The sequence below is a fragment of the Lynx canadensis genome, chromosome A3 (assembly GCF_007474595.2).
Source record: "Lynx canadensis isolate LIC74 chromosome A3, mLynCan4.pri.v2, whole genome shotgun sequence".
Classification (NCBI taxonomy): domain Eukaryota; kingdom Metazoa; phylum Chordata; class Mammalia; order Carnivora; family Felidae; genus Lynx; species Lynx canadensis.
In genome coordinates, this window is record NC_044305.1 from 132,105,632 (window position 1) to 132,133,361 (window position 27,730).

The 27,730-nt window shown below is 43.8% G+C and overlaps 1 protein-coding gene across 1 annotated transcript in view; it reads left to right on the forward strand.

Annotated features, from left to right (window-relative positions):
• Window positions 1–27,730, forward strand: part of NOL10 (nucleolar protein 10) — a 90,680-nt gene that overhangs the window by 4,411 nt on the left and 58,539 nt on the right. The window contains exons 3-12 of the mRNA XM_030311650.2: window positions 1,010–1,108; window positions 4,368–4,445; window positions 5,805–5,842; window positions 7,043–7,179; window positions 7,943–8,008; window positions 9,833–9,893; window positions 14,312–14,397; window positions 16,885–16,963; window positions 18,714–18,863; window positions 20,829–20,895. Coding sequence (XP_030167510.1) covers window positions 1,010–1,108; window positions 4,368–4,445; window positions 5,805–5,842; window positions 7,043–7,179; window positions 7,943–8,008; window positions 9,833–9,893; window positions 14,312–14,397; window positions 16,885–16,963; window positions 18,714–18,863; window positions 20,829–20,895 — 861 coding nt within the window. The remainder of the gene's footprint in view (window positions 1–1,009; window positions 1,109–4,367; window positions 4,446–5,804; window positions 5,843–7,042; window positions 7,180–7,942; window positions 8,009–9,832; window positions 9,894–14,311; window positions 14,398–16,884; window positions 16,964–18,713; window positions 18,864–20,828; window positions 20,896–27,730) is intronic.

The following is a 27,730-nucleotide window of genomic DNA, read 5'->3' on the forward strand; positions in this document are numbered from 1 at the left end:
AGTAGACACTTGTGTGGATTGTAGAAGGCAACCAGGTTTTGTGAGAGTCCAGTGTTCAAGCCTTTTGATCCAGAGAGATTGCTCTAAATCTTAATCCAGCCTGGGTCCTCTTGGCTCAGAACCCTGGTGCCAACAGAGGCAAAGTCAGCTTGCCAGCAGTTTCTTACATAAACTTAGGATTTTGAAGATTTAAATTAAAAACAATTTTTTTAATGTTTGTTTTTGAAGGAGAGAGAGAAAGAGAGAGACACAGAGCATGAGTAGGGGAGGGGCAGAGGGGGAGACGCACAATCTGGAAGCAGGCTCTAGGCTCCAAGCTGTTAGCATGGAGCCTGACATGGGGCTCGAACTCACAAGCTGTGAGATCATGACCTGAGCCGAAGTCAGACGCCCCTAAACTTATTATCTAGGAGGAAAAAAATGGTAAGATTTTTGTCTTAGCCGTGACTGAGTAATGATAGTGGTATAATATTTGTTGTGTTCCCCCCCTTATCTGGCTCTTGAAACTGGATGTTTGATGTACCACTGTGGACATTTTTTTTTTTTCTCAATTAGCGATGATACTTTTTAAAAAGTAAAAAATACTGGGGCGCCTGGGTGGCTCAGTCGGTTAAGTGTCCGACTTCGGCCCAGGTCACGATCTCACAGTTCGTGAGTTCGAGTCCCGTGTCGGTCTCTGTGCTGACAGCTTGGAGCCTGGAGCCTGCTTCGGATCCTGCGTCTCCCTCTCTCGCTGCACCTCCCCCGCTCATGCTTGCACTCTGTCTCTGTCAAAAATAAATAAAAACTTAAAAAAATTTTTTTTAAAGTAAAAAATACTAAGCTTAGAAAGCTAAGGTATGAGCTAAGAAAAAGCCTTCCTGTGTGATGGGTGGGGCTGTATTCCGAGGCTTGGAGGCACTGGGACATTGTTGACCTGTTCAAGTGACTGTTCTGCATGCTGGGTCTTAGGAGATAAAAAAATGAGCACCTTGTCGTGAAATCAGTTCTTTACTTCCTGTCTTTGCAGATGTCCGTAGGAGAATTGAACTTATTCAGGATTTTGAAATGCCTACCGTTTGTACCACTATTAAGGTGTCAAAAGATGGACAGTATATCTTAGCAACTGGTAAGCATGTTTTTGGTTACGACTTACGTACATTTCCTAGCAGGAAATGCTAGTGTGGGAAAGGTCGCTTTTTTTTTTTTTTTTCCCAACGTTTATTTATTTTTGGGACAGAGAGAGAGAGCATGAACGGGGGAGGGGCAGAGAGAGAGGGAGACACAGAATCGGAAACAGGCTCCAGGCTCTGAGCCATCAGCCCAGAGCCCGACGCGGGGCTCGAACTCACGGACCGCGAGATCGTGACCTGGCTGAAGTCGGACGCTTAACCGACTGCGCCACCCAGGCGCCCCGAAAGGTTGCTTTTTTTAATCACCTTAACGTTTTAGTATAAAAATTTTCAAACATACGGAAATACTGAAAAAATTGTAAGGTGAACATCCTTTTACCCACCACCTAGATTCTCAGTAGTATATTGCTGGATCATATCTGTCCATCTCTGTCCATCCATCAATCCGTCCTTTTTTTTTAATCCTGTTTTTTTTTTTTTTTTTTAACATTTATTTATTGCTGAGAGACAGAGCATGAGCAGGGGGAGGGGCAAAGAGGGAGGGAGACACAGAATCCAAAGCAGTCTCCTGGCTCTGAGCTGTCAGCACAGAGCCCGACGTGGGGCTCGAACCCACAAACTGCGAGATCATGACCCGAGCCGAAGTCAGATGCTTAACCGACCGAGCCCCCCAGGCACCCCCATCCCGTTTTTTGATGCATTTCAGAGCAGGTTGCAGATACCAGTATACTTTTCCCATAAATACCTCAGCATGTGTACCATTAACCAGACCGTATTTATCTACGGCTTTTCTTTTAGGTAGATTTACATGCAGTGAAACGCACAGATCTTTTGAGGAGTTTTGACAGATGCATTCACCTATGTAGGCAAAACCCCAGTTAAGATCTAGAACTTTCCTCTCACCCAGAAACTTCTTTCATGCCCCTCACAGTCCATCCTGATCCCACCCATGCACCGACAACCACTGCTCTGTGGGAAACTTGATGTAACTGTAGTCATACGCTGCGTATTCTTTTTATGTGAGATCTGTTTTCTTAGGTCTTTGAGATGCGTCCATGCTGGCACAGGTGTCCGTGGTTTTTCCTTTTTACCAAATAGTATTTCTTCATAAGAACGTACTAGAGTTTATCCATCCATTCTCCATTTGCTGGACACCTGGACTGTTTTCATTTTTTAGTATTGTTAATAAAGCACGGTGGACAATGTTACACAGGCTTGTTTTGGAGGACATTGCTGGGCTGTAGGGTAGATGTATGTTTCGCTTTAATGAGCGGCCACCGGACTTTCTCCAAGGCGGTCAAGATCATTTTACATTCCTACCAACAATGAGTGAAAGTTCCGGGAAGGGTTGCTTTTAACATAATTTTCTGTGTAATGGACTAATATTTTTTATGCCACTAACATTCTGTGTTAGTAGTGTTTATTTGTTAGTATCAAAAAGCCCTGAAACACAGGTAACTTTTAACATGTTATAATTTAGAAGAGCATTATGCAGTGTGTGTTTTGACTGTGATCGTGGCACCTAAATCCTGTGTATTGTGCACTTTTTTTTTTTTTTTTTGCTGACTTAACATTATATCCATTTATATCTCCTTTCCAAACACTTGCTTATTTGACAGAACTTTTATACATGTATATGCCAGTCTCTTTTGTTCTGTGCTGATGATTGTCTCAGTATTAACACATTTCTTAGTCTGCAGTTCATATGTATGAATTATATATACTGTATATGGTTTAAATATGTAAACAGTTATATAACATGTGTTACGTGTGTGTATATTTGTATGTTATACTGCATGACCATTAAAAAAATTTTTTTTTTGTTAATGTTTATTTTTGAGAGATAGAGACAGCATGAGCGGGAGAGGGCAGAGAGAGAGAGAGAGAAAAAGAGGGAGACCCAGAATCCGAAGCAGGCTCCAGGCTCTGAGCTGTCAGCACCGAGCCCAACACTGGGCGAACTCACGAGCTGTGAGATCATGACCTGAGCCGAAGTCCGACGCTCAACTGACTGAGCCACCCAGGCGCCCCCTACTACATATTATTTTAAAAAAAAATTTTTTTTTTTTCAACGTTTATTTATTTTTGGGACAGAGAGAGACAGAGCATGAACGGGGGAGGGGCAGAGAGAGAGGGAGACACAGAATCGGAAACAGGCTCCAGGCTCCGAGCCATCAGCCCAGAGCCCGACGCGGGGCTCGAACTCCCGGACCGCGAGATCGTGACCTGGCTGAAGTCGGACGCTTAACCGACTGCGCCACCCAGGCGCCCCTACATATTATTTTTAAATGAGGTCTCGGGGATTCGAGAACTACCTCATTCCTTTTATTTAAAAAAAAAAAAAATTTTGGCTTTAAAGACCAGTCTTTTTCTCTTTTTGATTGCAAACACGATAAACTTACAAAACATGCAAACATTATAGAATTGCAGAAGACACAATGTGAAATGCCCTAGAATTGCACTTCACGGGGATCATCACCGTGCTTCTGCCAGCTTCTGTACATGGTGCTTATGCCGTCAGTGTTGACTTATACAGACGTGGGACCCTAGGCGCCGCTCCGGGGCGCTTCCCTGTGCTCTCTGCCCTGTCTCTTGTCCTCGGTGGCATGTTGTGGTGGCTTTCCCCGTTGGCACAGGCCTGGGCCATCCTCTCGTGAGCTATGTGATGATTGACCATCATTTATTGAACCATTTCCACGTCAGTATACGTTTTATTTGCGCTCAGTTTTTGGCCAGTTGTAAACAGCGCTGCGGGAAACACTCTTTGTGTCTCTGGCACACTTGTGGGTGTGTTTCTCTAGGATAAACTTGTATCAGTTGAAATACAGATTCAAGGTGTACAAACATCACATATTTTACAGATTTGCCAGATTGTCCTCCAGAGAAGTTTATACTAATCACCAAGTGTATGAGAGTGCCTTTTTAACACTCTCACCTACACAGATATTAACCGTCTTTTAATCTTTGCCATTCTGACGGACAGTAACTGTCTCATTGTTTTTGTCTACTTAGTCAGATTATTTGTGAAGTTTAGTAGTTACGTGTATTTCATTGTCTATGACCTGCTTGTTTATCTACTTTGCTGGTTTTCACCTTGGGATGTTGGGGAGGGCTGCTTTTAAATTCTTTTTCTTTCATGTAGTTATAATGAATCCTACTTACTTCTAAACAAAAAGTGTACTTAACCTGTCTGCAGGATATTGCCAGTGAAAAGTACCTCCTGTAGGCTTTACATCACGTTAATCTTTTTTATAGGAACATATAAACCTCGGGTTCGATGTTATGACACCTATCAATTATCCTTGAAGTTTGAAAGGTGTTTAGATTCAGAAGGTAAGTAAGAGATTAAATTTGAATTCATGAAAATAGCATTTTTATATGTGGATAGTTGTCTTCTTTTTAAATTTTTTTAAAATTTATTTTGAGAGAGGGAGGGAGAGGGTGCACACGTACTAGCGGGGGAAGGGGCAGAGAGAAAGAGGGGCAGAGAGAGAATTCCAAGGAGGCCCCACACTGCTCAAACTCACACACTGAGATCATGACCTGAGCCAAAGTCAAGAGTCAGACACCTAACCCGCTGAGACACCCCGGCGCCCTAACTCTTCTGCTTTTTAAAACGGGAATGCGTTGTGTGTTAGTTTTCTTTGCTGTGTAACAAATTCCCATGAGTGTGGCAGCTTAAAACATCCATTTGTTAGCTCGTAGCCCCGTAGGTGAAGTTCATCCAGGCTGTGCCGTGTTCTGTGCTCGGCACTGACCTCTGGGTGTCAGCCAGGCCCACCTGGCTCTTACTCGGAGGCCCTGGGCAAGAACCCGCTTCGCAGCTTTCCGCTTGTGGGCAGAATGAAGTCTGTTGTGCTTGTAGGGCTGAGGCTCCCGTTTCCTGGCGGCCGCGGCCTGTGTTCCTTGCCACCTGGTCTTCGCCGCTAAGCCAGCACCTGGTCGTTGGGTCCGTCTCCTGCTTCGAGTCTCTCTCCCACTTCCCCTTCTGCCGGCAGCAGCAGAAAACTCTGATTTTAAAGGGCTCACGTGATGATAAATCCCCCCTTCGCCATCTCATGCGATGTAGTCACAGGAGGCTCCCCGTATTCATAGGCTCCGTCCACTCTGCAGAGAAGGCGACTGACTGCACAGGGGGGAGGGCAGGAAAAAGCAGGTATTTCTGTCAGGCTGCTGGGGTTTGGGGTCGAGAGAAGACAGGTAATGGGCTAAGTATTCTTCAGCTTGTTTTACCCATTCCTTTTTAAAAACAGTACAAGCTCCACATGCCGTTTGTACTCTTTATGTTTAGTGGGTGAATGAGTAAAAAGCTGCTGTTCTCTTTTTTAAAGAAATAATTTTCTTAATGTTCTTCTATGTCTGTTTTGGGCATCTCAGACAAACTGGTAGAATTTAGAAGTCGTTATGTTTTGTGAGTTTATTTAATTAGCTTCAGTTCTGCAGAAAATCTGGTTGATCTGCGTTGAAAAAATTATAAAGCTTTTAATTTTCCATTTGGTGTTTTGGGGTCAATATAATATGGCAGCTTTCTTCTTGTTTTGTAGGACAAAAAAGGGGGGGGGGATCCGGTGTTTATATATAGTTTGTACATAGTTTTTGTGTTGAATTGGAATCTTTGCCTCAGGTTTGCATTGTTATGAAGAATGTGGATTGGTAATTGTAATTTTTCTTAACTGTTTTCTTGTTTTTCAGTTGTCACCTTTGAAACTTTGTCTGATGACTATTCAAAGGTACGCTTGATAGTATTGGGTCCTCAAGAAGTCATGAGAAGTATTTTTGTGATGTTCCTGTTGTTACATTAAAAATAGCTGTGTGGTAAAATAAAACCCATTATTTTCTATGAATATATTTTTTAGTTTGACACATGTGATATATAGAATATCTTTTAAAAGGACAGTGATAGCGATAGCCTTTGGCCAGTCTAATACCAAAATAAGTTTCCTGGATCGCATATGAAACTTCATCTGTGTTGTCAAGAATTGTTAGTGGCCATCTTTTTTAGGCCATGTTAGATTGTAGATTTGTGATTTTTAATTTTTACATTGACACTGGTGTTATTTGCCAAGCTGCTTTCGTATGTGAAAAGTAAAATAACATTGTTATATGCTTAATTTTCTTAACACTGCAAATAGGTAGTTGTGGAACAGTTCTGAGACAGCTCGAAACACAGCTAAATATATATATATTTTTCTTTTCTTTTTTGGTCCCATTAGTCCGTCTCTCAACCCTTAGGTCGTTTTCGGTAGTTACAAAGTTGTCAGTAGAGTGCCTCATTCAATTTAAAATTAAAAGTTTTTGAAAGTAAAATAAAAGCTTAGTGATGTCAGATGTCATCTGGAAGGAACATTGAATTTTCTGAGCTGACGTGGCTTTATGTATTGTCCTCAGTTCGGAGACTGGAGCCCAGTTGATTCTTTTGCCTGTGGTGGTCATTAATCATGTGTTCGGGGACATGCCATTTTATAGTGTATTTTTCCCTAGATATTGATGGATTTGCTTCTAAATACCGTCTGCAGTTTCTAAGATACCTTTGTAGTATGTTAACATTAGGTTGATACAGGGAGTTTGTCAAACCCTGAGTGGTAATTGTGAGATTATTAAATTGTGTTCTTCAGGAAAGTAAGAGATTACTCTCTGAAGTTGCCAAACATTGCTCTGTGCTCTAAAGTGCCGGGGCCAGGTGCACGAAGGGCATTTGTTTTCAGTCTCTCTCAGAGGGCAAGAAAAGCTTTCCTGGGGTGCAAGAAGGCATTAAGGAGGCAGGGCAGAGGTTTGATTCTTAGTCCCGGTCCTTGGTCACCATGGAGACTTGTGCACACAGAGCGGGTGGCAGAGATCACAGTTTCTCCTGCTTTGTCAGTTCTAGTGATGATGAAATAAATGCTTTTCCTAGAAACCTCAGCAAACTGATTTTCTTCTTTCATTTTCAGATTGTTTTTTTACATAATGATAGATACATCGAATTTCACTCACAGTCGGGTTTTTACTACAAAACCAGAATACCAAAGTTCGGGAGAGATTTCTCCTACCACTATCCGTCCTGTGACTTGTACTTTGTTGGCGCGAGGTATTGGGGCTGATCACCTTTGCTTTCTCCTTTCCACCTCCAACTTCTGTTCTTAAAATCGAGGAGAGGAATCAAGAGAGGGATAAGACATGGTCCCTCAAAGGGTATAGTTCCAAAGTAACTGCTCATTTAGAAATTGACTTTTATTAGCGGCGTGCTCTGAATCTAGAGCAACATGGGTACCTAATAGCGGTCTTAGTGGTGGTGGTGAAGTCGGTTGCGGAACCCCATCGCATGACATTTTGAAACCTCATTTTTAAATACCACCTTCTATATGATGATAAAAATGATAAATCATTTTAGAAAATTGGGAGAATATTTTCAAAAGTATGAAGAAAAAAAACCCATAATCATGTCGCCTTAATAGTGTTTTATTGTATTTTTTCTAGTCTTATATATACCTATAGATCCATTTTGGATCTTGGATTCTCTGTGTTTTTAAATAATATTCTTCTTAATAAGTTCGTAATATTTCCTTGTCACATGAGTTGTTTAAATCACTTTTATACGTGAACAGACTCACAAATAAGGTGATTATTGTTTAGGCTTAAGATACATTTTGGTGTTTTTGGAGAGAAGTAATGCCTTGTAAGCCAGAAATGTATATATGTATGTGTGTGTGTGCACGTATATATATATATATATATATATATATACACGTGCACACACACACATATATATATAGGTTTCTAAAATTTATATTTACTTGAAGCAGAGTTCATTGCCATTTACCAGCTTTCTAACTTTATTCATTACTTTGCAGCTCTGAAGTTTATAGATTAAATTTAGAACAAGGACGGTACTTGAACCCTCTACAGACGGATGCTGCGTGAGTGTCTTGTCAGAATCCGGGTGTTTCTCTCAGCCAGGAGGGGGAGCCAGACGCTCAAGTTATCAGATAGCTTGTTGCATTTAAGCAGAGCTCTGGGCAACTTGGTTAAAAAGTTTCAATTTGTCTTGAACATAAAATTCACCAGAAGACCTGGTGGTTTCTTTAAACTTTTAATTTTTTCGGCATACTAGAAAGTTTTTATAACTCACTAAGAAGTCCGGTTTATTGTTTTTTGCAGTGTTCTTTATTTTTTTTTTTAATTTATTTTTTTTTTTAACATTTATTTTTGAGACAGAGAGAGACAGAGCATGAAGGGGGGAGGGTCAGAGAGAGAAGGAGACACAGAATCGGAAACAGGCTCCAGGCTCCGAGCCATCAGCCCAGAGCCTGACGCGGGGCTCGAACTCACGGACCGCGAGATCGTGACCTGAGCTGAACTCGGACGCTTAACCGACTGCGCCACCCAGGCGCCCGTGCAGTGTTCTTTAAATTCTCATGATTTTGTTCTGTGATATTAATCTCTCGTGGAGACATTTTGAATTAACTTGGAGTTTCATTTTTAAAATTTTATTTTTTGTGTTTTTGCTGGCAGACGTTTTCGGTTTTTTCAAGTTTTCCTTTGATCATACATTATAGTCTACATTTTTGTCTTATTCAAAGAGAAATCCTTAAGAATACATTTGTCGTAATCATAATATTGAGTAACAGTAAGAGTGATAATAGTGAAAATACTCTGTGCCAGATATTAGTCAGCATTTTATATGTATTAGCTCATTTTAAACTTATAACAATTTGGGGCGCCTGGGTGGCTCAGTCGGTTAAGCATCCGACTTCGGCTCAGGTCGTGATCTCGCGGTCTGGGAGTTCGAGCCCCGCATCGGGCTCTGTGCTGACAGCTCAGAGCCTGGAATCTGTTTCACATTCTGTGTCTCCCTCTCTCTCTGACCCTCCCCCATTCATGCTGTCTCAAAAATAAATAAACGTTAAAAAAAATTAAAAACTTATAACAATTTTACGGTAGGTACTACTAGTATCTCCATCTTATAGACAGGACCGCTCAGGCGCAGAGAGGATAAGACCACGGTCACATAGCTAGTAAGGGGTAGAAGCTAGATACTTCTCCAAGTGTATAAAGAACTTGTTGGGTTTTCCTTATCGCTTTGAAAAGGTTTTTAAAGGTTGGAAGGACATGTGGTGACAAAGACTAGGTAGACTCTGGCTAATGTTTTCACATTGGCTTGCAGCGCTCTTATTTTCGTTAAAAAAAAAAACAAAACTAGAGTAGCTTCATGATGTGTTGTTGAATAATAAAAAGTTGTCTGCTCTTTCGCTGCACACTTCCCTGTTTATGGTAGCTATTACTTACTTGTTGAGTGTCTTGTCTGGATGCTGTGCTGCGCGTTTTGTAAATTTTTTCATGTAACCCTCACACAACCGAAAGAGGTGGGTGAAGTGTCCGTTTTAAAGAAAAAGAAAAGGAAGCCTCGATGAGTCTCCCCGGCCCAAGCTAGTCTGGTCTCAGGACTGGCTTAGTGGTTGCCCGTGTCCTTTCTGCCGGGGGAGAAAACATGGAGAAAGTCGAAGGAGCCTTGATTCTCATGGTGGGAGATAGTATTTCAGAGGGAATTCCTCTCTTGTCTCATCTGCCTGGCAGATTGAGTGTCCTTCATTTCTGGTGTTTTTTCACGCGCAGGTGAGTGAGGAAGAACTTGCATGTTTTCTTTCTGTACAAGACTGGGCTGTTTGTGTAGAAAGTTCACCGAGTGTCCCTTCCGCCTAAAATAAATAATAAAGCTTTCCGTTGTTGCTTTCCTGTTTTAGGGAGAATAATGTGTGTGACATAAACTCAGTGCATGGCTTGTTCGCCACAGGAACAATAGAGGTAAGCATATGTTGCCTTTATTTTTTTAAATATTTGTTTCACATTTGATGACGAGTGGAGTTTTACTCAAAGAGTTGCTTGTGGAGCCCGGGGGCCCAGTCAGTTCAGCATCCGACTTCAGCTCAGGTCATGATCTCAGTGGTTCATGAGTTCGAGCCCCGTACAGGGCTCACTGCTGTCAGTGTAGAGCCCACCTTGGAGCCTCTGTCTTCCTCTCTCACTGCTCCTCCCCCTCCCTCTCTCTCAATGAATAAACACCAGAAACAAAAAAAAAGGACCGAGTTACTTGTTCTCAGCAGGGTGCCAATGGAGCCACAGGCTACTGGTTGCTGCTTGTATGGAACATTGGTACCGCTCCACGGTGTTTCTGTTGCTGCAGACTGCCCCCTCGTGCATCTCGTCTGGCTTTGACATTGATCATCAGGAGCTAGACGAGCATCACCAGCTCCATGGGACCAGCGGCTGTGCGACAGCCAGCCTTTTTCTTAACTGGAGGCACTCTGTCCCGGAGTCCCGGCTCTCTGATACTTACTGGTTTTACAACAGAATCAGTTGCCCTGAGGCTTAGTTTCCTCATCGAAGAACTGGAGGTAACACCACCTTGCCAGCTTTATAGAGGTGCTGGTGAGAACCCCGTGAGATGCGCCATGCGGAAGCACCCTACACTGTAGAGGCGAATGGGATTGTGATTTGTATATCCTGCGTAGTAGCATTCAGGAAATACGCAACATTTTCCTTTTAAACTGCAGTGCTTTTGAATCCATGTTCTTCATGCTTGTCAAGAATTTTCCTAGATTTGCTTTAAAAAAATTTTTTTTTAATGTTTAGAGAGCGAGAGAGAGGGACAGAGCACGAGTTGGGACAGGGCAGAGAGAGAGGGAGACACAGAATCCGAAGCAGGCTCCAGGCTCCGAGCTGTCGGCACAGAGCCTGACGTGGGGCTCGAACCCACGAACCGTGAGATCATGACCTGAGCTGAAGCTGGACCCTTAACAGACTGAGCCACCCAGGCGCCCCTAGATTTGCATTTTTAATTACAATAGATACTCCTAGTAAAAAAAAGGTCAGAAACATATTATTGAAAAAATGTCATCTTGTACTTTCCAGTCACGAAATCCTACAGCCAGAGTTAATTCTTTAATGTTTCTTTCTAGGTATATGCAGGTATACGTACGTGTTAGGTATTTTTAAAGTTTTTTACAAAGATGAAAGTATATACTGTAGCTCTTCATTTGCTTTTTTTTAAACATAATAGTATAGACCATGCATCTTTATACATTTGTACTTATTATAATGCTAAACTAATTTTGAAAAACTGATGGCTAGGATTCCTTTGTTAGAATGTACTATAGTTGATTAACCCAATCCCATGTGGATGAAATTTAGGTCTCTTCTCAAGTTATTTATGTATTTATTTAAAGTTTATTTATTTTGACAGAGAGAGGGAGAGACAGAGCATGAGTGGGGGAGGGACAGAGAGAGAGAGAGGGAGACAAAGAATCTGAAGCAGGCTCCAGGCTCTGAGCTGTGAGCACAGAGCCCAACGTGGGGCTCGAACTCACGAACTGTGAGATCATGACTTGAGCTGGAGGCGGACGCTCAGCCGACTGAGCCACCCAGGTGCCCCTGTTTATTTAAGTTTGTTCGTTTTGAGAGACAGAGAGAGAGAGAGAGAGAGAGTACTGTGTGCAATCTGGGGAGGGGCAGGAAGACAGGGAGAGAGAGAATCTCAAGCAGGCTCCACACTGTCAGCGCAGAGTTAACCTGGGGCTCAATCAAACAAACTGAAATCATGACCTGAGCCTAAATCAAGAGTCAGACACCCAGACTGAGCCACCCAGGCGCACCTCTCGTCACATTATTTTTATGTTAAAAGATTAGGATTCGAAATGGACACAGTTGGCCTAATGAAAATATATAAAACTGTGTTGAATGTATTATAATAGTATTGTGCCTAAATCAGGCCAATGAAGCATTCTCTTGGTAAGTACTTTTCTTGAGATCACCAAGGGGAGGTTTTAAAAGATTTTCTTCGGAAAAATAGTTTTGTTTTTTTTTAATGTTTATTTATTTTTGAGACCAAGAGAGACAGAGCATGAACGGGGGAGGGGCAGAGAGAGAGGGAGACACAGAATCAGAAGCAGGCTCCAGGCTCCGAGCTGTCGGCACAGAGCCTAATGCGGGGCTCGAACCCACGGACCGTGAGATCATGACCTGAGCCGAAGTCGGACGCTTAACCGACTGAGCCACCCAGGCGCCCCTGGAAAAGTAGTTTTTAAATAGAGTCCTCACAGACCAGTTTACTCCTGACGATACTTGCCCTGTAAGAGAAGGTATCCACCAGAGCAGGCTACTCCCTCACCAGCTGTTGGTTAAGCCTGTCCCTGAGGGGAGACTGGACCCGCTCTTGCCTGAAGGCGGGGTTCCTGAAATTCCTGGATTACCGGGGGGCTTGACATTTGGTCTGCATAGTCAGACCAGACTTCCACAGTCACTTTTACATGAAGTCGGATATTCCATGTTGGGTTTTTATTTTTGTCTGTGACAGGTGTTATTACTGTCAGAATCAAACAATAAGGGCTTGCGTTTTGTGCTTTTTGGAGTACGTAAGAGTGCGGGCTTTAGCAACAAATATTCAAGTTTAGGTCACACAGAGCCGTTATGGTTAAAAAAAAAAAAAAAGTTTGTATTTACTCTGGAATTTATCTGCATACCTGTTTTTTTGTTTTTGAAACGTGATTTTTCTTTTTTCTGTCCATAAAGTCTGTTAACTCATTCTGAGAAGGCATGAAGACCAGACCACTTGGAATTGCTTGCTGCGTGATGTCTAAGATTTCCTCTATTTATCTTTGTGACAGACACACTTGTGATAACACTAAATGACTCACGAGGTCAAGCCTTTTAAGGATGTTTGAGGTCTTACTTTTTAAGGTGGTTGTTACAGTAAACAGTTTTTTAAAAAATCTTTATTTTTTTTATCATCACAAAATTAAATAAATACAGAAGAGTAAAAAGAGAGAAGCGTAGTTCCCTTTCTGCCTACCCCAATCCTGTTTCCTTCCACTTCCTAAACACTGTTAATGATTCGTTGTGTGTCCTCTCAGGGTTTTCTGTGTTAGTACGGTCATTTTTTTAAAAAAGACAGTGGGATCATACCTTTTTTTTTTTTATGAGACCGAGGGAGAGACTCTTAAGCAGGCTCCAAGATGGGGGGCTTCAATCCCATGACCCTGCGATCATGACCTGAGCTGAAGTCAAGAGTTGGACGCATAACTCCTGGATTGAGCCACCCAGGTGCCCCCCATACTGTTTTCTTTAAGTAAACTTTTTTTTACCTGACAGATTGTGGACGCATTTCTGGTATATGCACATCTAAGTCATTCTTTTCAGTGATCACGTAGTATTCTTAGATGGGTTATGCCACTTGTTCCCTTACTCTGTTGGTTGCAGTTCTCATTTTGTTTTTTTCATGTTTTGCTTTATTTGCTCTATTTGCTTAATTTTTTGCTTTTTATTTTTAAAAAAATCTGAAAATCTGAAAACTTCACTTTCTGCAAAGTTGAAAACATAGTTCACTAATCACTTATATACATTTTGCACATTTGCTTTCTTTTGCTATAAAAATGTGCATGTGTGTTATACGAAATACGTTTTTTGAGCCATTTGGAAACAAGTTGCAGACATTATGATATTTTAGCCCTAAATACTTCTGAAATGTTTTTCTTAAAAGCAGGGGCTTTGGAGCTCCTGGGTGGTTCCGTTGGATAAGCATCCAATTCTTGGTTTTGGCTCAGGTCATGGTCTCATAGTTTGTGGGCTTGAGCCCCAGCACAGAGCCTGCTTCAGATCCTCTGTCTCCCTCTCTCTCTGACCCTCCCCTTCTCACGTGTGCACTCTCTCTCTCTCTCTCTCTCTCTCAAAAATAAACATTTAAAACAAAACAAAACCCAAGGACTCTCTCCTATAAATCATATTACTGTTATCATCCCTAAGAAATTTAAATTGATACAATAATGTTACATATTAAATACTTAATGCTGATACAGTATTCAGATATCCCCAGTTATATACCAAAGTGTCTTTTACAGCTCCTTCCCCATCCACCCTCCCAAGCAAACCAAGGTCCAGACAGGGATCATGCATTGCATTTTGGACTTCTTAACCAATCATCCATTTTCTTTTTCTTTCTTTCTTTCTTTTCTTTCTTTCTTTCTTTCTTTCTTTCTTTCTTTCTTTCTTTCAATTCTAAAACAAACTCAGCTTATCATAAAACATTTGACAGTATTAAAAAGGGTATTAAGGTAAAAAGTTAAATTCTTATCTCCCATGAGACTGTGTTAATAAGGCCTTTTTTGGTGTTTGTCTAAAAATACCTGGCAGTAGCTATTGTGTAAAATTACCACTTTTTGTGTGTTGAGGGTCGTGTGGAGTGCTGGGACCCAAGAACTCGCAGTAGAGTTGGTCTGCTAGACTGTGCACTGAGTAGCGTCACGGCAGATTCAGAGTAAGTGGGAATTGACGTACTTTTTAAATATCCATTTGCTTATGGTTTAAACGCATGTGTCAATACCAGGTTAAAATCAGTAAAGGATGAAATTCTTCAGACTCATGTCTAAGGTTGTAGTTTTGTGACTATTTTATGTAAAAATCCTTCTCTTGGAAAAGTTCACTAAGTGGGAAAGCCAGACAGAATTCCTTTCTCAGGTGCGACATAGAATGTCTTTTTTGTTAGTTGCTGTGGAATTGTATTAAAATTGATGCACTGGAGAAATTTGTATTTCCAATTCTTTAGGGTCTAGTGATAGAACTGGGAGGTCGCCACTCCTGTCAGTAAGTGAAAAGGAAAGATGTACTTTGAGTTCTACCTTGGAGGGAGGCAAGTGTTTCTGAGATTTTCTTGTTCCTGTTTGCCAGTTGCTACATTTATAACAATCAGAAAAGTAACACACTTGGGCGCTAAAAACTTCTAAATGCCTGAATTAAGTAAGAACTGCAAGCCCCCTGTCCTTCACTCACCAGAGAGGTTACTGTTTGGTACATGTTTTCAGACATTTTTCTGAGCTCCCATTAGTATGCAGTCTTATACTCTCTTGGTCAGATTCTTAACATGGGATTATTTGCTATAATCGGTTCAGGAACTTCCTTTCTCTGGGCTCTTGATATTTGCAATAATGTAACTTTATTAGCGTTTATTCATTTTAGCTGGTCAAACATTTACCTCTCTGTAGCTGTATCATGTGGGAGGTGGGGTGTTTGATGCGTAGGGTACAGAGAGAACATGGACCCTCTAAATTACTGCTGATTTGTGTGTCATTTGCGTTTTTCTGGGGGAGAGAAGAATTTATATAGTTGTATCTTTTTAAAATTTTTTTTTATGTTTATTTATTTACTTTTTGAGAGAGAGAAAGTATGGGGAGGGGCAGAGAGAGGGAGACACAGAATCCAAACCAGGCTCCAGGCTCTGAGCTCTCAGCACAGAGCCCGACATGGGGCTTGAACTCATGAACCTGTGAGATCATGACCTGAGCAGAAGTCAGACGTTTAAGTGAGCCATCCAGGCAACCCTGTATAGTTCCGTCTTTTGAAAAATCAGCTTATGTAAAGCTTGACTTGGAGAAAAGTTAAGAATCACTGATCTGGAAAGACGTCTTTTTCTAATATATATTTTTCCTGATATAAGTAAAGAATAAGTTGATTTTTTTTTCATCTGTTAATCATGACACTTAAAGGGAGTATAGGAAATTTTTGCCCTCTTGCTGAGTTTTATTAAAGTAATACTAATGAACAACTTCACTGATCACAATATGGAGTATAGTAAAGAATTTTAAAGTGGAAAATTCACTCATTTTATATTCATTTTTTTTGTTCTCAGAATCAGACATTTTTGTTGTGAAATATAACACACATACAGAGAATCTCTAAACGTTAACACACAGGTTACTGAATTACTGTGAAGCTCTATTTGTCAATGGAAGAAACCAACAAAAATGCTTCTCAACATTTCATTATATTGGTATGAAAGAAAACGAATCCAATACCTGCTTATTTTTAGAAAGTAGGGAGTCAGTTGTAAGAGAAAGCTATTTACCCACTCCCTAGGAAGCAGAAAAGTTAATTTTCTCTTACTCATAAACATTAACTTGTCTTTGAATTAAAATGGAGAGACTTGGTTTCTATTTATAAGCTCTGTCATCGACGATTTCTTCTTAGAAAAGTCATCTGAGGAAACAGGCCAGCGTTCTTTGTATTATGATTATGTCTTAAGGTTGTTTTTGCTTTAAATTTATGACTGTAATAGAAGTGAACATAGAAAATTTAAAGAAGGGATATGAAAAGATAATCTCTCCTGTGGTCTTTAGAAATATTCTTTTTTTTTTTTTTAATGGAATATTGATTCACAAATAGTTTTTAGTGGCTTCATTTGCCCTTGGTGGGGCATTTTTTTTTTTTTTTAAATGTTTGTTTATTTTTGAGACAGAGAGAGAGCATGAACAGGGGAAGGTCAGAGAGGAAGACACAGAATCTGAAGCAGGCTCCAGGCTCTGAGCTGTCAGGACAGGGCCCTATGCGAGGCTTGAACTCATGCTGTGAGATCATGACCTGACCGAAGTTGGATGCTCAACCGACTGAGCCACCCAGGCGCCCCCTGATGCAATGATTTTTTTTAAACATAAGGATAGAAGTGTGATTTCTCCTTTAGAATTGAAGATTAATAGGGGCATCTATGTGGCCCAGTTGGTTAAGCATCCAGCTTCAGCTCAGGTCATGACCTCCCGGTTCATGAATTTGAGGCCTGCATTGGGCTCTCTGCTGTCTGCATGGAGCCCACTTCGGATCCTCTGTCCCTGTTTCTCTCTGCCCTTCCCCTGCTCTTTCTCTCTCTCAATAAGTAAATAAAAACTTCCAAAAAAGAGAATTGCAGATTAATAACGACTTTTTACTTGGAAAGTTTGACCATATATATATGGAACATGAATATTTTGCCTTTCAGGATAAACAGTTTACCAACAATCTCTGCTTTGAAATTTAATGGAGCCTTGACCATGGCAGTTGGAACATCTACCGGGCAGGTAAACATGTTTAAATTGAGAACTTCGTACTTAACGTTAGTATCTCAGAGACATGTATGTATTCTGGGAAATACTTTCTGTTCACTGTGGGAACAGGAAATGAGGCATTCTTGTTTTGACCAGAGTGGAGTGGGTTCTCCAGAATCCTCTATTTTAGTACTTTGAGAAATTCTGATTCTGGCCTTCACAGTGGGTCTGAGGGGCTGTCGAGCTGGAGGTACCATGTGGGTACGCCTCAGGCATTCTCTTGACCGTGGTTTAGAACAACATTTTCCAGAGTGTGTGGAACAGAATTCTGTGGTCTGCAGAATCTGGAATTCTGCCAGACTCCTGCTCTTGGAGGCTCACAGTGCTTTTCAATATGTATTGAAGGCTCTGAGATTCCCCTAGACAAGAAATGTGTTTAACAAGTATTTCCAAAACTTATTTGTACAAGGAACCTTTTTTCTCTCTGAGCACCACTGACCACATCCCAGGCAGTAACACACCTTAGCAGAGCTGGTCTGACAGGGATGGATTGAGCGGCTACAGAGGGTTAATTTCATCCTTTCTTTCTTCCCTTCTTTACTTCAAGGCAGAATTCACACACTTGTAAGTTTGTTCTCCAGAGTGGGTCTGGACCCTGCTTCCAGTGGAGTTCACCTGTGTCATCAGGGTCTACAGAGGATCTGTCACCAGGGACTGGCAGCGAGCTTCCCCAGCCCTCTTGCCTCTAGTGACAAGGCTCAGAAGAGACCTGCCCTGCCCACCCACTTCCCTCCCCTCCCCTCCCCCAACAGTCCTAACCTCGCTACCCCCATCTGTCGCACATCTGCCAGGATCATCTTCACTAAGCCTTTTATTCTTATTTCTGTCAGTTGTTGCGACAGCGCTTGGTCCTTAGTAGGCCCTCCGCATATATATTTGGTTCAGTTCCCAAATGGCACGAGTTCTTACGAATTTTCCTTTTTGTTCCTTTCTTAATTATAGCTCAGTAGTTCTCAATCTTAGTGTGCCAGAAACTTACTTTCCAGTTAAATCAAACCATGTACTTTGGGCACCTGGGTGGCTCAGTCGGTTGAGCGTCTGACTTCGGCTCAGGTCATGATCTCATGGTTCGTGTGTTCGAGTCCCACGTCGGGCTCTGTGCTGACAGCTCGGAGCCTGGAGCCTGCTTTGGATTCTGTGGCCCCCCCCCCCCCCCCCCCCCCGCCCACTCTCTCTCTGCCCCTCCCCTGCTTGTGCTCTCTCTCTCTCAAGGATGAATAAACATTAAAAAAAATTGAACAAAAAAACCCGTGTACTCTACAGGTAAACTTAAGGGATTTTTCTAGAGTATTTTTGCTGTCTGACTTTAAAATCTTTGTGCCCTTTGGGGCGCCTGGGTGGCTCAGTCGGTTGAGCGTCCGGCTTCGGCTCAGGTCATGATCTCACGGTTTGTGAGCTTGAGCCTGGTGTTGGGCTCTGTGCTGACAGCTCGGAGCCTGGAGCCTGCTTCGGATTCTGTGTCTCCCTCTCTCTCTGCTCCTCCCCTGCTCATGCTCTGTCTCTCTGTCTCTCTCTCTCTGTCTCTCTCTCAAAAATAAATAAACATTAAAAAAATTAAAAAAAAAAATAAAATCTTTGTGCCCTGAGTAAGTGTTCACTGTGCTCATAAAAAGGCAGTGAAACAAATGGTAGCCATTATTTAAAGTTACAAAGTTGCTTTTTGAGATAAATATATTTAATTTGTTGAAACAGAAATAACTTGTTTTCTTTTTTTTTTTTTTAGGTTTTATTATATGATCTTCGATCAGATAAGCCATTGCTGGTTAAGGATCACCAGTACGGGCTGCCCATTAAGTCACTTCATTTCCAGGATTCATTAGATTTGATTTTGTCTGCAGACTCACGAATCGTCAAAATGTGGAACAAGAACTCAGTATGTACTTTTTTGTTGACATAACTTATTAGTGTATTTTCCTGAAGATTTTTTTCTTTCTGTTGCCCGTTTTGAGTTACGTGGGCTCTTGAGAAAGATGCCGTCCCTGTTTGGGAACTTAGCTGGGAGACAGGTACTTCAGCAGAGCTAATGTTCCCACTGAGATAAAGTAGTCCAGACTGCCTTCTTCCTGCTACGAAGTTTTCCCGGTTTGCTAGAACTGGCATGCCTTTTGCTTGGGTTCGTAAATCACGTTTAAAACCGTGTTTGCTTGGGTAGCGTAAATCACGTTTTAAAAACATCGCCCCATGAGAACCTCCTAGATCCTGAGGCTCTCTCACAGCCTTGGGAAAGTTTTTATGAGCAACTAATTATCTTTCCATGTCAGTGTTATTATGTATTTCAGTTTCATACCTCTTAAAACCAATCTCAAAAGAATTGGCTTTTGGAAATGACCCCTTCACGGTAATTCCTTAGAGTGTTTTTTTTTAAAAAGCAGTATTTTCTTAAAACTGTCTGTTGTTCTTTCCCCTCAGTTCCAAGTAACAGTGAAAAAGTGAAAGTAACAAAAGCCCATATTTCTGGTTTTCGTCTGCCTTGTGCTTTTCGTCTTTCATTTTAAAACTTGGGAGAAACTAGTGAAAGGTTAGTTCGTCTGCAAACTGGGAGAAAATGTATTCAGTATAGCAGTTGCTTTTAAGAGCTCTTTGCGTTTAATTAGTTACAAACTTTCGTGTCTTGAGTCAAAAAGCGTTACTTCCTTTTTATTTTTTTAACTCGTTTTTGAGGTGAAGAGGGTGCAGGGTCCAGAGGCCGCAGCGTTAGCGCCAGAGGACAGGCCCGGCCTGTCCCGGGGGCCCGCGTGTGCCCGACACAGCGGCCCTCGACGCGACCTCATCACCCCTCAGCTACGCCCTGGGGTTCCTGGCCGCTTGGAGCATAACTTCTGCGTCCACTCTTCATTTGACTAACTCGCAGAGTATTGACCGTTCCTAGCTCTGTCTCGAATTAGAATTTGGCTGCAGCTTTTCACCGAGCGTGCGGGAGCCGTCCTCCCCGTGCCTTAATTGTCCCCTCTCCTTTGCCCTGGGAGCCTCTGGTAGCGAGTTAATAAACGTGAGAGCTGGCAGACATTTTCAACACCAGCGCTTGAAATTATCCTGCCGTCGTTGCTGCAATAAGTTTTATTTTGGCGTTGTTGTTATGACTAAATACGCCCTCTTGACCAACACCCAGATTACTTGGTTTTGCTTGACTTGCTTTTCTTTGTTTATCTTTCTCATCACCTTTTCCCATTCCCATCTTCTCCTCTCTTTTGTTTCTTTTACTTTCCCTCTCTTAATTTAAAACATAGCACGTTCCTCCCCTCTCTCCCATTGAAAATAGAAGTGTGGTAGTCTTTCCTGTGTAAGTAACTCATTGCGTATTTACAGGATTTCATTTTGTAAGTTATCATTTATACCCATTGTCTTCCTTGATCCTCCTCAAGGCCTTATGGTATACAGTTGGCAGAAAGTGTCTTCGTCCTGCCGTGTTGACTCCCTCCCAGTCTTTGGTTTCTTTGAGTACGGCTTTAACTGGGGATTACGAGTTCAACGAGTTTAACTCCAGATTATGAGAGATTTCCTGAGTTGATACACAACTTTATCTTAAACTTTACCCGTTGCCGCTATGAAAACATTATCTGCGAAACTGTATTTGTTTCCTTGGTTAAGTCGCTTTTCCCCCATTCGCCTCAGTTTCTTTGTTTCTAAAGTGAAAGCATTTGATAAAGTGATAAAATGAGCTCTCTACCATAGTTTAAATTCTTTATTTTCGATCAGGTGATTTTATTTCTTTACACAGTACCATTTACACATAACCACATGGCTATGTCATACCTCCAGTTTATTTTCTTTACTCAGCATTGCCAAAAGTTGTCTTCCTTTAACTGTTTTAATAATTACTTTTTGCCTGTTCTTTTAGGGAAAAATATTTACTTCCTTGGAACCAGAACATGACATTAATGATGTCTGCCTCTATCCCAACTCAGGTATGCGGTATGTAGCGATGGGTCATTCAGTGAGATAAATCTGAGTTGTGCTTTATTGGGTTTTAAACACATTTCATTTCATTTGTTAAGACGGGGTTTGGCTTGGTCAGGACTGTTCTTGGATATTGTATTTACTGGAAGAATCAAGAGCAGGAAGTGGTGTGGATGATTCAGAAAATGGCACTCTCAGTGACTCAGCCCGTAGCCAGCCTAGCTATTAGTAGAAACTGGTAACAATATATAGGTAGGTGGCAGGTGAGATGCTATTTTAGTGTGCTCTTCACCCTTTTATGTGATTAGTAATAGCGTGTGGAAATTGAGGTTAGAGGTTTGAAGAAGGCTGGGATTGCCCGATAACCCACGAGGCTCAGGAAGCCAGGGGTTTTGGTATCTTCTGTATTGTATACTGTTTTGCGGATTACATCGTGGATTTCAAGATTTTACAATACATTTGAGACAAATTGGTGAAGAATTTGGGGGCAGGAAAGAAAATGGGAATAGTTCCCACTCTCAAGCAGTGTTGCGTTCTGAGGATAGACACACACAGCCCATTTTGATAGACGGGTACAAGGCAGAGCAGGAGAGACCTGTCATGTGTGTACAAACAGCACTTTGCCAGCGTGTTAGAGAAAGGCTCGGCCAGAGCAACTGGGGAGGGAAGATGCCAGAGGAGATGTTTGTTCAGGTGTGTTTGGAGTGGTGAGTGAGATTTGGTAGGTGGGGCGGCGAGATGAGGCACATCCCTGTGAGGGAGCAGCGTGAGAACGGCAAGAAGGATAGGCTGTGGCAGATGCAACAGGGTCCCGTTCGTGGGGCTCGTTTGGGAAAGCGATGGAGCCTTACGTGCCAGAGCCCTGGTGGCCCTCCTGGGAACCAAGGTGGAGGAGGTCCGGGAATGATGTGCTGAATGATCTGGGCTCGGTCTGTAGTCAGGACCTGTTCAGATTGTGCTGTCCGTCCTCTAAAAGGTACATTGGTTTTGAACCAAAGTTAGTAGGAGGGGATGCTCTGAGCTGATTGAGAACATAGGAGACAGAGCAGGTTTAGAGAGATTGTTTTCTTTTTTGAACATTTGAATATTATTAGGAGGCGATGGGACAGTGACAGTGTCTGGCAGAGGGTCTCAAACCTGGCCGCTGTCAGTATCACCCAGGGAGCTTTTTAAAAAGGACAGGTTCCTTGGCCCAGTCCCAGACGTACTGAGAGTATCCGGGCGGAGGGCCCAGAAGCGTGTTTCCCAAGTGCTCGTGAGGCCCTGCCCTGCCCCACCACCTTGCAGCGGGAGCCAGGTCAGGTGCACGCAGAAAGTGCCGTCTCAAGAGAAGCAGGTCTGCGGTTGCAAAGCGTGGAGGCCTGTAAACAGAGCGTCTTTCAGAGGTGGGAGTGCGTGAGATCACCATGGGAATGTGTACACAGCAGGACCCAAGTCCACTTCAGCGGGGATTGAGGGGAAGGAGGTGCCAGCTGAGAAACTTAACAGGAACGGACAGAATGGCAGTAAAAGGAGTGACCGATTTCGAAGTAGAGCAGAAGCTAAGGCACAAGCGATGCAGTGGTCCCTGCTCGGCAAGCTTGAGGGCGACTGAGGTTGAGGCGGGAAGGAGAGAACAAGTTCTTAATGCTCCTGTGCTTCCGGGCTCGGTGATGACCACGTATCATTTAATCTTTCCAGAACCCTGTGTAGTTAGTGGCACACACGTTTTTTCCTTTTTTCTTGTCTGTCTCACGTCTCAGGAGGTGAGAACTGTTGAGTAATTGGGCCGGAGTTGGTGGCTCAGCTGGCTGTGGCAGGGCCTCGGGTAGAGCCAGCCTTTCCTGGTTCTGGAGCCCATGCCCTTTCTAGTTACGTGCTGCTCTCCCGAGAAGGATGAGGCGCTGTGTGTCTGTGGTCACGGAGAGGGTCTTGTTGCAGTGGTGGGGTGACGTCCAGTGTGGACGAGTTCAGGAATAAATTGCAGATGAGGATGTTGGGGTCCCCGTTAGAGAGTATCAGACGGTCCGAAACCGGGTCTGAGCTGCCCACGAGGAGGAGTAAAGTCAGGTGGCACTGAGGTTGGCACGAGGCTGGTGAGCGGGCGGCTGGGTTAAGGGGTGAGAGGATTTTTTTTTTTAAATGTTGATTTTATTATTTTTGGAAGAGCAAGAGAGCCCGGGAGGGGCAGAGAGAGAGGGAGACAGAGGATCCGAGGCAGGCTCTGTGCTGACAGCAGAGAGCCCGACGTGGGGCTTCAGCTCACGAAGCGTGAGACGGTGACCTGAGCCGAAGTCGGATGCTTAACCCGACTGAGCCACCCAGGCGCCCCTGGGGGGTGAGAGTTTGAAGGGCAGCTGGTGCTGAGAGACGGAAGCTGCATGGTCACGTGTGGCCGCGTGTGGCCCTTGAGACCTGGCAGGGTGACTGACCTGAACTGAGTGAGGTGTGCTCTGAGTATAAACTACCCGCCAGGTTTCGAAGACATCGTGGAGACAAATCACGCGAAATAGACCTTTAATTTTTTATGTCAGTTATATATTGAAATGGAAACGTTTGGGGCATACTGGCTTAATAAGATACATTAAAATATGTTTTACCTGTTTTTGAAATAGTTTTTTTAAATCTGTCTAGTAGAAAATGCGAAATCACACGTGAGCCTCACACGATATTTATGTTGCACGGCTCTGGCCCAGACTTGGGGATCTGGCCCAGGTAGGGCGCAGCTATGGCGCGAGGGAGCTATGGAAGTCCACCGAGGGCGTGCGGCGTCCGTGTCGTCAGAGGGACTGAGGACCGCCAGCCCGTCTAATGACTCTCGGTCTCCAGTATTGTCTTACTTCCGGTCCATTCCTGCGTTTCCCCGCTTGTCCCCCAGATGCCGTTTGTAGCGCCTTGTTTGGAACCAGGCCGTAATGAAGGTTGTGTGTTACGCTGAGCTGGGGCCATCTTTAGTTTCTTTCAGTTTGCGATAGTCGTGTCCCCCCACCCGTCCTTTTTTTGTTGTTGTTGTTTTTGTTTTCTTTGATTTTTCCAAGATCAGGGCAGTAGTCGCATAGAATGTCCCTCACCCTGGATTCGTGTGGCTGGTTGTCATAATGTCATTGACCTTGTGCCTCCAGCCCGTGTATTTTTTCTCAGATAGAAGTTAAATCTGACTGTGACGCACCGTAGGTGAGATATTGTGGCCACGAGGAATGCTGGGTCCCCTGTGTCAGACCCCTTCCCAGAAGCATCCAGGGCCAGGGAGGGGCAGCGTGGTCCCTGGGTTAAGGTGACCACAGGGTCTCCCCATTGCAAAATGTACTTTCCTGAGAGGTAGACATTGTAAGAGTGATGTTTCGAACAGAAGGACAGCTTCACTGTCAAATAACTTGTAAGAAGCGAATCAAACACAAAAAGTAGCCAAATGGTTTGTTCCCTGAGCTTTGCAAGCACAGTGAGACCAGGGCCTCGGCTGCCGTGGGGGTTGCGTGTGAGTGGGTGTGATTCACGCGCTGTGCTGCTCTCCCCTGCTCCGTTCTCTTCCCTTTGACGCCGCTCTTGATGCCTTATGCTTAATCATCAGGCGCTTAATCATATTTTAGAAAAGCTAAAACGTCCTTCTTTCTTTATCTTCTCACTTACTCATTTTGAAGTAATTAGAGCCGAATCACGGTTACTGTTTTGTAATGTTTTTCTAATACGAAGATTGCTCAGAATATTGAGAAACGGCTCCGCCTTCCTGGCTGCTGTTTTGTTCCTGCTCTTGCTCACTCGGCCGACTCCGGCGTCTCTGCGCCGGGCGCCTGCCCTGCAGGTCGGCTCCGTGACGGCGTGTCGGCGTGGCGCGGCGCCTGTCGGGCTCACGGGTGTCTGAGCCCCGCCGCCGCTGGGACCCGGGATCGCTGGGTTCGAATCGCTGCTACAGAGAAAAGAAGATGGGCTTTCGGCTCAGAAAGACTGAATTCAGGCTGAATGATCGTGTAAAGCACCCAGTGTGGTTTCCCCAGCCGCCTTCCAGGCCCCTGTAGACGGCCTTCCCCGTTCAGTGTGCAGTCGCCTTCCCATCTGTGGCAAGTGTCCTCTCCCAACATGGGAAAGAGCAGCTCGAGCCGTGTGGAAACATCCTGGGTGCGCTGTACGGTAAAATCCCAAGCTCCATAGTCACATCCGCGGTTGAGCACATGGAAGAAGTGTCCTGGCCTTTCCTCCCTGACACGGTTCTGTTCTCACCGGTGCTCTGCTCTGAGCTGTTCAAGGCGGTGACCGCTGCTGTACGTTTCAGTGCAGATGTTTCTGATGGCGGAGATTGTGTTTTTCCTTTGTTTTTAAATTTCTAATCCATTTCAGACCCGATACTTTTGTAAAACGTAGTAAAAAGACGTTACAAGGGAAAGGAGCACACGTGGGGATCTCCCTGCAAGTCGCATTACTATACAGCTTTCTGAATTCTTCCTTTCCACTTCTACACTCAGCGCCTGGCCGGGGGCCAGTTTGCAGGGCGGCCCTGGGAGTGGAGTGAGTAGCACTGGCAGGGAGCATCCAATCTGGTTTTGGAACTCTGGGCTTCAGTGAATCCTTTGGCCTCTGGAGCACGTGCGCAGGAGAGTCCGAATGTTCACGCTTCCTGGGAGGGGGCTGCCAATCCATCCCATCCTCTTTGGCCGCCCTGTTCGGCCACACAGGACGCTGGATATGTCACTCTACAGTGCTGTTTCAGACTGGATGCGTGTTCTTTTGACTCTAGGCACTGTCGAGCTCTTTCTTCTCTTTTGAAATTTTTACTGTCGGGGTGCTTAAGTGGCGCAGTCGGTTAAATGTCTGATGTCAGCTCAGGGTATGATCTCGCGGTCTGTGAGTTCGAGCCCCGCGCCGGGCCCTTGCCGACAGCTCGGAGCCTGGAGCCTGCTTCCGATTCTGTGTCTCCCTCCCTCTCTGTCCCTCCCCCGCTCACACTTTGTCTTTGTCTCTCAAAAACGAATAAATGTTTAAAAAAATTTTTTTAATTGGTATTGTCATTTTAATAAGCATCACTATAAAGGAAACTTAAAGGAAAAATCATTCATAAGCCCACAGTCTCTTCACGAGTACCATTACAATTTCCATGAGAGAAGTTCTCGTATTAATCTCATGTTTGTATGTTTTCAATCATCGATCTCATGCTGTGTGTATAGTTGTCTTTTGCTTTCCAGTTGACGTGATATTAACATTTTTCCTGTTGCTGTATGGTGTTTATATTTGCACTTCTGAAATTTTTATTATTTGACCCCGCAAGAAGGCTTTTCATTTTATCTTAGTTGTTACTGTGGTTTTAGAGTCCTGCGTTGCACGGGCTTTGGAGTCCGTAGAATATCAGCTACTCTCCTTCCTAGCTATGTGGTGACCTTGAGCAAATTAATTTTGTGAGGCCACACTGTTAATCTGGAGATAAAGTTCTCCTCTCTTGCCCATGATCATCTTAATTTTTGCTGAGCTTTCTTTCACTAGTTTGATTTTTTTTTTCCTTCTTGTTCTTGGGCTTTGTTGAGGTTGCCGGTTTCTCTCGTTCATGATCGGTTTTAGTCCTGACCTTCCCCGGTTTAGTTCGGTGGTAAGTCAGCTGCTATCATTGTCCATATACGGCCAAGAAAGATCGTATTCCATGTGGAAAACAATCGCCGTGTCCAGTCTGGGTTCTTGAGAGCCATTAGATTAGAGCCCTCTCTGTGGTTTGGTGGGTAGGTGTGATTGTGTTTCCTTGTGGAATGCTCACTGCTGAATGATCTGTGTTCAGAGTCAAGCCAGTGAAGCCAGGCTTAGGGAGTATGTTTGGCAAGAACCTTCTTTCTGGTGGTAATCTGGCTCCTCAGTCCCCAGAACAACTTCTTTCACCGTGTCTGAAGGACGTAGGAGGTTTGGCTCTAAAATTCTCTGGCTTGTGACAAGGGCACTCAGTCCCTCTGAACTTTTTTTTGATCTGTAAAATAAGGATGCTGTTATTATTTCAGAGATTTTTTGCATGTGCACCAAGATAGTATCTGCGAAGGCGCTTACCAGGTTGGAAAGAACTCCCCAGACGGTGGCTGATTTCAGCTGCATTGAAAGTGCCGTCATTCTGGAACGGGCTGTGAGCACTGGAGCCGCCTCAGGAGGCTTGCGGGGAGGAGTAGGCCGCGGGTGGCAGAGGGCAAGGAACAAAGCCTGGGACATGTGCATCCTGGTGCTGTGCCACAGAGTGATGGGGTCCTGGGGTAACGGGTGCCGTCATTGAATGCCAGGAAGTTTGCCCATCTGTCAGCTCTGCTTTCTTAAAATGTGCATCCCGGGAAGACTAAATGATTAACCACTCTGTTAGTTGAGGCCGTTAGGTTCCCCGACGACGGAATTATTGGGGAGAGTAAGGGCTGTGAGACCCTGGAGAGCTCTTTGCTGGTGTAGCTGCACACAGCACCCGCTCAAGTCAGTCCCTTGGTTTTCTACTCGGACGTGAGGTTTAACGCAAACCTTAGGAACTACTTTGCCGTGGTATTTTGTGGGAGATGCTTTGCCTTGGTTCTTGGATTCCTGATTAACAGAAAGAAGCCTTTGTTCTTAATTTCTTCAGTTTATTATCATAAATGGTGTACCAGAACTACATTTTGTCCACGTACTTAAAGCTGAAAACTTGTACTGAAAGCTGAAAACCCCTCGGAGGATGATGGCAGGCTCTACGTAGGCCTGAGCACCCGACGGTGGGAACTGCTTGTGTACTTGGCTGGAGTGTTTCGCCGATGGGGATGTTGTAAAGAACTTCACGGTACTTCAGGTGCCCCATCTAGGAGGGCCGGGGACGGAAGCCCATGACCCGCCTGGTTTCCGGGTCCGGCTCTTCGCCACGCACCGTCTTCTGGGCACCTGGAGCAC